Source organism: Haemaphysalis longicornis, unplaced genomic scaffold (assembly GCF_048455015.1).
Source record: "Haemaphysalis longicornis isolate Haplotype H1 unplaced genomic scaffold, Haemaphysalis longicornis Haplotype H1 scaffold_9, whole genome shotgun sequence".
Taxonomy (NCBI): Eukaryota; Metazoa; Arthropoda; class Arachnida; order Ixodida; family Ixodidae; genus Haemaphysalis; species Haemaphysalis longicornis.
Window position 1 is genome coordinate 33,576,807 of NW_027526460.1, and position 10,761 is coordinate 33,587,567.

At 46.2% G+C, this 10,761-nt stretch overlaps 1 protein-coding gene across 1 annotated transcript in view; it reads left to right on the top strand.

Annotated features, from left to right (window-relative positions):
• Window positions 1–10,082, top strand: part of LOC144152810 (17-beta-hydroxysteroid dehydrogenase 13-like) — a 155,659-nt gene extending 145,577 nt beyond the window's left edge. The window contains exons 4-6 of the mRNA XM_077684275.1: window positions 2,151–2,288; window positions 4,785–4,910; window positions 5,594–10,082. Coding sequence (XP_077540401.1) covers window positions 2,151–2,288; window positions 4,785–4,910; window positions 5,594–5,666 — 337 coding nt within the window. The 3' untranslated portion in view covers window positions 5,667–10,082. The remainder of the gene's footprint in view (window positions 1–2,150; window positions 2,289–4,784; window positions 4,911–5,593) is intronic.
• The last annotated feature ends 679 nt before the right edge of the window (window positions 10,083–10,761 follow it).

A 10,761-nucleotide genomic window follows, 5' to 3' on the forward strand; every position in this document is an offset into this window, starting at 1 on the left:
CTCCTCCCGCGAAATTCGAACATCAAATTTTCGTGCGGGGAAATTTATGGGAAGCGTACCGAGCTTCGGTCAGGGAACAGACCCCACCCCAAACCATATTTCTCGCCCCTCGGCTGGCTAAAGCAACTATCTTTCGATCTATTTGTCGAGTTGTTAAAACCGAAAGCCTGGCATGTACACACTATTTCGTGCAGGTGGCGCCGTAAACCGTAACTTTAAGGCGGGAAATTTAAACTTTTGAGGTTTTACGCAACGAAGTTACACCACTATATCTGGGCTACGGGGCACGCCACAGTGTAGCGGTAGGGAATTATTTAGACAACCTGGAGGTATTTAATGTGCGCCGATATGTCCAGTCAGGTGTGCGCTTTTTTTTTCGCTTCCATCTGCAGGAAAGCGGTCATGGTCTAGATATCGCGCGTCCTTGGGTTCATCAGCACGACTTAGCCATTCAGCCACAGCGAAGATGCGTGGTGTTTAAAAAAGGAGGAAATTGATGAGAAGCGTGGGGATGGTGAAAGCTCTTCCCGCCCGCTTTCAGAACTTTGGGAACGTAGTAGGAACGGCTTTGCTACAGAGGGCGGTCGGTAGTTAGGGACGCAATACGGGGCGCGCTCACAGCTAACTTTGTCAGGAAACTATGAGCGCGCGCCTGCCTTTCGAAGGTGGGCATTCTATTCATGAGCGACGCCTTTCAAAGCCATGTTTGAATGCGTCGGCACCAGCACTTTCTGGCGCATTGATGGCTGGTGTCACTCCATTCAGGTCCATCGTAACTTGGAGCAATTTCGAGTTCTTCATCCTAAGGGAAAGTTTTTCACGAAGTTGCATAGTTTCTTTCCATTTTATAAGGAACAAACGAAACGACACTGATGTCATCGTTTTATTTCGTGTATCAATACCCCCCATCTGGTTGCGAAATGCGTAGTTTATAGTTTACAGTCATAGCCTTTCTGTTGCAGCAAAGCAATCGCATCTGCCGCTGAAAGTGATACCCTGGTCTCTGAGCATCAGTGCAGTGCGTTGATTTTGAGGAGACCCGAAACGTCGAAATGAGGCGGGAAGTTTTTCTCGCATCTTTATGTGGAAATACGTGCAATCAGCATAGATCAGCGACAAACTACGATCATATTTCGTGAATCTTTACTTTGGGTAGTTGGCTTGTGTATCTAAGGGTGCGGGTGTGCTGAGGGAGCATTACGCCAGTGTCTCCGCTGTTGACATTGGGCCACGTGTTTAAACGAACCATCCATCATCTAGTATAAAAATACCCCGGGCCAATTCCACTAACGTGAAACCTGGCGAGCGGCGAAGCAAGCAGTGTATAATGGCATTCTTGGCGCCTTAGATTTTCTGCCCACGAAGATGAAACTGGTGGGGATAGAAGTAAACAGCTTTGCTGTAGAAGTCTGGTGTCTTTGAAGCACGAAGCGTTCCAGCACGAGGCGGGAACAAGTGTCCCGGTGTTTTAGTACCATGGGACGACGCTTACGACGACGACATGAGACGGCAACAGCCCAGGCCCCTTAAAAAATAGTTCGAAACGCGGGCCTCCTGTGCTTGGAACCAAAGCGCAGAAAAGCAACAACACTAAATCTCTGGTCTTATGAGCTGAAGGAGCACAATATTAAGAGGGGGGCTATTTTCTGCAACCTGGTTTGAGCGCTGTGTTTTCAAATTAAGTTTCCGGGAAAAAATTTCAACGATGTTTGAAACTGAACCTACAGTGAACTCAGTGGCGTAATGCCATCGAAGCAGATGAGGCTTTCTTAAAATGGTTACGTCCAGTCTTGATCAAAAGTTTGAAAGCTTTCACTTTTGCCTTTTCTTCCTTTAAGTAGTAGTGGTAATTCACCATAAATTTCAACAACGTTTCAGCATTTCTGTTGAAAAGGTTTCGGTTTCACAGATGCCCTTCATTCCCTGTTTATCTCAGGCACAGTTAAGGCGCTGTGGCCCAGAATCATTTGTTCAAAAGTGCGAGGCCTTGGTTTTAGGCGACAAACAACCTTAAGCTTGCATAGGTAACTACTAGTGTCTGATTTTTTTTTCCGTGTGTAGTACCGAATTGCCGCCCCTTTACATACCTCACGACTGACCGGTAATGTTGCTTCCCCCCACAACAACGTGCAACCTTATTCTCTGCGCAGTGCCTCCAAATTCGCGGTGCTGGGCTTCATGTACGCCCTGGAGGAGGAACTCTACCAGACGGGCGTCGAGTTCATCAAGCTCACCACCGTCTGCCCGGTGTTCATCAACACTGGACTCTTCCCCAACGTCGGTGCCAGGTACTAGCCGCGTTCCCACAACTTCTTGGTGCGGTAGGCAGCGTAAGAAAAAAGGTATACCTCCTAAAACAGCTCTATAACAGGCCAGAATAATCATTCTCCCCGCCGTATTTTCTCCGCGTAAGAAAGCGTGACCGATGATTATAGAACGATGGAGAGGTTTTACGCTTAACTTTCCTATAGCATGAACATGTTCGTAAACATTTGCTGCCACTGTTCGTCGAATCGACGGCGCGTAAAACACAGTTTTCCAATCTGAAACCAAAAGGCAACTTCGGTTTGCGACACCGTATTTCCGTTACCATATCCCGGCAAGTTCGCCCGGCACATGGTCGGCGCACCGGTGCATGCGCGATACCGGTTTCGCCCCCTCTGCCCGGTCGGTTCCTGTGTACCGCACTGGGACTAGCTCTCCGTTCTGCTCTAACTGTTAACTGTCCACTCGGTTCAACTTTATTCTAGGCCTGGGTTCGCCCTTGTTTAAGTATACATGATATTGTTTCCCAAAAAGTTGCAGAAAGGCTAACTCTTTTATGCGCCTCTTGTTGAAACGGGGAATCAAACAAGAAAAGCCCTGTTTATAGTATTTGCGTGTAAGTCTGATATAAACAAAAATTCACCATTGGGGAGCGCTGCGTGGGACAAACAAGTGAGCGACCAAAGCAGGTCCTTGCAGTTCAAAAAGGATCAAGCAAGACGACTGAGACGTTGCGGACGGGTCAGAGTGAAACATAAAATATTTATGGGGAAGCCGAAGTGAACTTGTCGCAGAGGGTTTTTTTTTTTTCCTATTTTGTCACTCAACTTGTGGCTTTCTTTGCGTTACTACAAAGCGGAAGCGCCGAGCCTGTGTATCTTAAGTTTAAAAAAAAAAAAAAAAAGAAAATACGCGCGTTGCCTCTCGCGGCAGGGTTCCGATGGACGGCAATGTCAGCACACAACGTACTTGTTCATATTATTCTTAGTCTCCGTCGTTTTCGTTATTCATTGTTTCTTTTTATTCGGAAAGAATTTACACGGTGTATACATATTGTACACGCTTTCATACTAGCTTGTAATATTTCTTACTCGCCATGCGTGTATTCAACATTTATTGATGCTTCAAATTTTGCTTAGCTCTAACTCTAAACCCGATATTTCGCTAGTGCGAGCCGCGAGCAGCAATTGATGTCGCAGATAAATTTGTGTATCGTGGAGGAATGACTGTTGGCGGTGATGAGGTTTGGGCGGAGCAACGGCTCTATTCAAAACGTGCAATACAATATTGATAATATCCCGTAGTTAACCGCAATGTTGCTACCGCATCGTGTTTGTACCTACCCCTATTAGAATCTCTTTAAATGGGCCATGAAGACAAAACACAAGTTTGGTTCATTATAGAAACTGCCTCGTCCCGATAACAACAATACCAATTTTATCGCAAACGTCAAACAGATATGCAGATATTGAACGAAACAATTTCAACAGTGGCGAGCTCCCCAACCACTTTCCGCTGATTTCTCTATGACGTCACAGAGTCTTGTTCGTGAGATTGGCCGCTGCCGAGCGAAGCGAAGAAACATAGCTGGAAGATAGCAGTAGGGCTTCTAGTCCCATTTGATCATATCACTCGAATGCTAAGGCGCAGCTAGCACACTGATAACTATTTTTTTAGTGCGGGCCCATATTACGTCACTCCTATCCATATTACTCACTGTAGCGCGAAATTTGAATGTTCTCAATATTTATTTCGTTTTTTCAGTTATACGCCTTTCGTAGCGGGGATGGAGCTGAGTGAGTCACCAACGGCTATTTCTTTCAAACTGAACAAAGTTGTGCTTTGTCTTTATGGCCCCTTTAAGCGTGCTTAGTATTACCCTCGATTACAGGCCTTTTATTAAGTGCAAACCACTCTAGGGGCTCGCCTTGTCGTCGTACGTCGCTCTCTGGACCCAAGTAGAGCCACACGGCGTTCCGTGGCGTGGCGTAACCCAGAGGATTCGAAAGCCAAGCGGTTTATATAGCCATAAGCGTTCGAAACTCCTGAACCGCTGGCTCTTGTCATACATCTCCCCGTTGTTTAGCGCGAATAAAACTGCATGTACATTTGATGCAAAATATACGTCGTTAACCGGCAGCGCCCGCGTTCATTTATTTAGGAACGCTCGTTGGGTTGGTGTTTACGATGGTAAACGAAGAAAAGTGGCGGTGCAACGCCGGCACGTGCGGGAGGAAAAGCAAGCACAAAAAGAACAACTTCCGCTGGCGCAGTTTCAGGCAGGGAGCGCGCGAGCACAGCGGAGGCTGGAAATTTAAATTGCAATGGGTGGTAGCAGTGAACGGATAACGGCGCTACAGCCCATTATGACGAATCACTACTGTGCACTTCTGACTGCTTTCACGTTGAGTGGAACGACTTTATTTTTTTTTTCTTTATGGCCCCTTTAAGCGTGCTTAGTATTACCCTCCATTCCACGTCCCTTATTTTTTTTCCCTCGATCCTCTACCGCCTCGCAGGTTCCCGATGCTGACGCCTATCATGGACACCCGGGACGTGGCTTTGAGAGTGGTGGACGCCGTGCAGCGAGACGAGTCTCTAATCGTGGTGCCCCGAGTACTAGAACTCATGTACAAGTGTCTCAAGTGAGGGACTTTTCCTTCTACGCCTTCCCGCATCCCTATAGTGCTAAACTAAGAGTAGCTTGCCGCGGTAGACAAACAACCGTGTTTGCTGGCCCTTGGAGCTCCGTGAAAGTTTCATTATAAGGGAAAATGGGGTACAAAAAATTTCCGGAGTACTGAAGTCCGTTTACGTGCTTTCAAGGCGAAAGCTTGGCGTACTATTGTGATGGGCACCTTTTATATACATGTCGACGCATCGACACTGCAGCCACGCTATTTTACCGTCGTTAAGGTATCTTAGTTTACCTTAACCCCTTTTGATTGCACTTTAATCCATCCTAATCCGCCTTAATCCCAACTTACTAATCAATACTATAAATCACTACACATTCGTTAATTCATCTTAATTCATCCCAAGTCACCTTAGTTCGCCTTTATAATCAATCATTTATAGCTTTGGTAATCACTTCTTACATGCAGCTGGCATGCGTTGGTTCGCTTCTGGCCTTCCTTGGGTCTTTGTACTAATCGTGTCGACGCCGGAGTCATTCAAGGTCACTTTCCAATGAGCCACAAGGAATTCGCCTTGCAACTTACCTCAGACCTAACGAAAAACTGCGACTGTTGCTAACTTCTGAAAACATGCCAGCCTTGCAACGGGCCCTTTGGCTTATGTGTTCTTCTCCGCGTTCTTCCGTACCCAGGCCACTGCCAGAGGACGCCCAGAAGGCAATCCAGCGCTTCCTGGCCTGCTCCATCCAGAAGCCCAGCGCGTGATGGCAGCGCCACCTATGCTTTCCACTTGGCGGCGCCACCGGCGGCATCTTCAGACAAGCACATCTATTTTCCTCCTCCCTCGTGGCGCCGCTGCTTCGCGCGTCAAGATGAACGCGACAAGAGGCGCCCGATGGACGAAATTGCCTGCAACGGGACGACGCGTGTGCTGCCGGAAGGACTTTGCAGCGACGCGCGCGAATCGATTTCTTGTTTTTCATTTGTAACCATAGCATCGTGTGGCATCGTGTGTGTGTGGGTGTTAGTTGTAAATCTACAGAGGACGACGGCTTGGAGCACTTTTTTGAGACACTGTGCGCCAGAAACTGGCGGATTGCAAGTTGCAGGTGCGACTTCGAGCGTCGCTCGAGCTTTTTCACGGCTAACCACGGTATTATGCTAATAAAAATTGGGCGGTACAGAGCGCAAGCGTGCTAGCTCCAAGTAGAAAAGACGCACGGAGGCTGCGCTCTCCTGTTGGTTCCTGATAAACTGAAGTGCATGTGTGAAGTGGGTGGAACGCAACGGTAATCTGAATGTGCACTATGTGTGAAGTTGTGCCGGGCGTCCTGTCCTGACTGCAGCTAAGCCTTCAAAACGGAAGCACTAGATTCGCCCATACAAAACATGCAATCGACCTTCCGAATACATGAAACTAATTAATTACACTACGGTTTCAACCGTTGTGTTCTCAGCTGATTTTGTTCCCTTCATAGTATATGGTCCCTAGAAATCTTTCTAGGTACCGTAGTTTATACTATATTGCCTAGTTCAGACAACAGCTGGGCAGCAACCGATTCTGTTTTCAACGCAGAATATGTTCGTTGCCGGCAGTTATTATGATGTCTGAACGAACCTACGTACTAGCGTTCAAGTACTTGTAACAGCGCCTTCAGTTCTCGCTTCCCCGAATTGCACGGATACGAAGATTTCCCAGTCTTAGCCGCGGCTCATAGCGCTAAACAAAAAGTTCGCGTATCAGTACAGAAACGCAATGTTCGTGGGCACAATTCTTCACATATGCGCGAAAGGCTGTTATCTTCTCTCTTTTTTTACTACCACAACGTTCTGAGCCCCCTTTTTACGTTCTAAATGCTGATGTTTGCAACGGGAAGACATCCATGTATAGGCTTTTCTGACAGTGGGCAAAAAAAAAAATCACTTGAAGGCAAAGTACCAGTTGCACGAGCGCCGGATTTAAACATCACAGGATCAAAGAGATTGTCTGTTAGCCTTTTCCAGGAGGCCCGAAGGGAAAAGTGCTCAGCACTCGTTTGCTCTCCCATTCCATCCTTCTCTGGTGCTTTGCATTGTTATAGGAAGCTAAAGAGGAGATATTTTTCACCATGGTGTCGTAGATTGAAGGAAATGGAGTTTGTTGACTTACTGAGTGTGCGCAGTTCAGCAGCGCATGCGACTTGAGTAAAAACAAAACAAAACAAAAAAAAAACCTGCTTGTAATTTTCCAAGGATGCACCACCTGGGGCATCTATGCACAAAAGTTTCCCAAACCCATCGATGTCCATTTGCCCCAATTGTGGGGTGGGCATTGTAAAGTAATCAGCATTCGGAATATTCCGTACGACGGGGATACGTATAACCGAGAAAATTACTTCCTGGGAGGGATATGCACGCTGAAGGGTATTTGTAATTTTGTATGTGTGGCTTTGTTCGGGTTACGTGGGACAGCCCACGTGTGCTGCAGAGAATGGGTGTGGGTATCTACGCCGCAGGGTATAAAACTGCCTTGGAAGAAAGTGACAAATCTTATCGCTCCACTTTGACGATTCGTGCTGCGGGTGAAGATGTGGAGACTCAGTCAGTTGGACGTGCGAATGCGTCTTCGGCAACTGTCGGCGGTAGCCTAGAAAGAGCGTTGCTAGGCAACGCCGTTGTGGTGTCGGAATGTGAAGCCTGTCAAGCGAAGTCCTAAATTGCAAGAATGCCGCACGAGCAGGAAAATGAGTTGCTAGGAAACACCAAGGATTGACGAAATGCAATGACGACGCTTTCGCTGTTACACCAAGGCCACGGCGCTATTTATTGTTTGCGGTACTGATTTGCAAAATATGTGCCGAGTGTCATGGGTGCTTCCGTTTGATGTGATAATGATCAAGGATAATTTCATTTTTATGTGTATCCATGGCCAACGACTCTGCGAAGAACTTGAGTGAGCGCAGGGTGAAACCGATAAAGCGGCAAGCAGGGCATTAAAATTAATAACCGTAAATTAAGTTTAGTTCTGGTCAAATCACCACTGTGCCGCCGTTACAACTTGATTACGCTTCCCTTTATTTTTTTGTGGTTAGTAGGAGTGAACGGCTTCATACCGAAGCAGAACGAACGCGGTCTTGCTTCCGTTGTAATTATCGCAATCAAAATTTTCCGGTGCAAAAATAAGACCCGTGAAACACACTAAACCATTTTGTCAGCGTTAGTCGCCCTGAATTCTTGCGAAATTATTTCGTTTCGCAAGTTATAAACGCCTTTCTGTCAGCTTGTGTCAGCCTCCGGGAACAAAGCTCTTGATAATTAAGAGCGCGGCGGTTCTTTGTTTTCTGATTGGGTATACAAAAATAAGCACCCAAATTGTGGGACGCAGACAGGGTGCCGCTATTTTTCACAAACCTATCAAGCAGTTACACTGCCACTATGAAAGCACTAATATTTTAATCTTCTCACCGTGTTCAGTGCATTCATCTAATAAAAACAGTGCGCATTCACACAATGCACACTACAGTGTGGCTGTCAATATGTGCGACGATATGCAAAGCATGTCTCTTTCGTTGATGCGTGGGTATGTTTGCTTAAATGGACTACGAAGACAACATACAACTTAGCTCCAATCGAAACGCTGTTTCGTCAGAGTGGCACTTATGCAAGTTTTAACGCGAACATCAATCAAAGGAGTTATGTCTTAAGAAAAAATAGAAAAAATGGTGGCGGGTCATGATCCTTTTTTTCGCAGTTGTGATGCGATGCGACTACACGCGATTCACTGATGTCGACAAATTGCCCGAATGCAAAACAGACTTGCGAGATCGCATCTGAAGGTTACCGAAAATAACTTCATTTTGTGCGGAAAAGGCGATTAACAAAGCGGCAGCAGTGAACTAGCGTAATGGACAGCGGCGTAAATCGAAGGCGTAATCCACCGGCGCCATTACGTTCTTCGGTAACGCCGCGGTACCCCTTGAGTGGCTCTTGAGTGGCACTTCTGAATTAGAATTCCGAGCAAGTCGCGCCCGCCGTCTTCTCAGAAACGCTGAGGGTTCATACGAGCTGACGTCGTGCGATTCTAGTCACATCCGCCACACGAAGCCACGTAGCAAGAAGGTTGGCACACGCCGTAACGCCCTGGTACATTTCATTGAGCAGTTCTATTGAGCAGTTCGAGGCATAGTCTTTCACGGCGGTGGTGAGTCAGTGTACTGACTGTCCATTCTGGCGCCCTCCCCACCACTTGAGGGCGTCACGTCGCTTTTGCAGCGGGTAATTTGAAAGCCACATACGTTTCCCGTCGAACATAAATTGTAACAACTTATCAGCTGTTCTGCGATGCTCTAGCCTGTGCAGGCTTTTTCTTTATGTATATCACAGAAGGTAAGAATAAAGCAAAGTATAAGCTGATCTCGGTAGCACAGGTTTGGTGCCATTGACGGCGTGCTGTCTGTGTGGGTGCTAGGTTGGTGCTGAAGATTTTTTTCTTTCTTTCTGGTGAGTGATGCGAACATATGTTAGCGAGGATTTTGGTACGCTGTCTGTGAATGTTGTTCTGTGAGCGCGTATCTTAAAAATGTGTGTGTGCAAGGTTGGCTGAATTTAAGAGAAGTGAAATTTTGCGGACGGAGAAACACCTGGGCAAGCAGGCTGTTTGAACCAACATTTTGTAAGTGCGAGTTTTAGGATTGCGTGTTTGAGACAACATGGTGTATATGGAAATAATCTGCGTGGATATGTTGGGTTTGTTCGCTTCAAAACAGGCACAGTTCTAGCTGATTTTACATTTGTTGTCATTCGGCAAAGTGCGTCGTCTTGAACTTAGCGTTAGAAAGACCTAAATTTCTGCTATCTTTCGCCGTTTAATTGACCGGTTGCCTGCGCGGTTAGCGTTGCACTTGTAACTGGTGTTGTCTTAAGGTCCGAAGTTCTAGCCGTAAATGAAGCTCGAGCTTTGCATTTTTACTATTGTTTTTTTTTTCGTTGTATTGTTTTTATGTGCATGTGTGTTTGTGTATGTTGTGCGATCTGTTGGAAGTCTCTGCGTTTCTTTCTCCGCGCTCCGTTATCTGGCTGCTGTTCTTTTTTATGTTTTGCTATGAATCGCACACAACGAAGTGGCTTGTTATCACGCGCAAAGACGGCCTGTCGCGGTTCCGTTGTTGAATTGAAGAAAATAAAAAAGAAGAAAATTGCCAACTCTCATCTCTGTACATCGCAAACTGCCTTTTCAACGCTGAAAAAAAAAAGCTCTTGCGATCCTTTATCTTGTTTTATTTATTTATTTATATCTTGTAATATTTATTTATTTATTTATTTATTTATTTATTTATTTATTTATTTATTTATTTATTTATTTATTTAAGAACATACTGCACGCAGAGGCCCAAGCAGGAGGGGCATAAGATGGTAACAATATCAAAGATACAACAATGCAAATAACAAAAGCAGAAACAACTAAAGGACGTAGAGAACACAGGTCGCACCCTCCGCGGTGGCTCAGTGGCTAAGGCGTTGCGCTGTTGAGCACGAGGACGCGGGTTCGGTTCCCGGCCGCGGCGGCCGCTTTTCTGATGGAGGCGGAAAGCAAAAAGGCCCGTGTGTACGAGATTTCGGCGCACGTTGAAGATCCACAGGTGGTCAAAATTAATCCGAAGCCCTCCACTACGGCGCGCTTCATCGCCTGCGTTGCGTTGGCACGTTAAACCCTGCAATCAAATCATCAACACTGGTCGCCAGGCACAACTAAACAGATACCGCTAAACATTTGCTTCTAATAAACCAAGGTAGTTGAGAAAATTTTCCGTGTATTCCAACCAATAATTGTGCGTGTAAAAAAAAAAGAAAATTTACACAGATTGGTAGGCGCGTACATTGG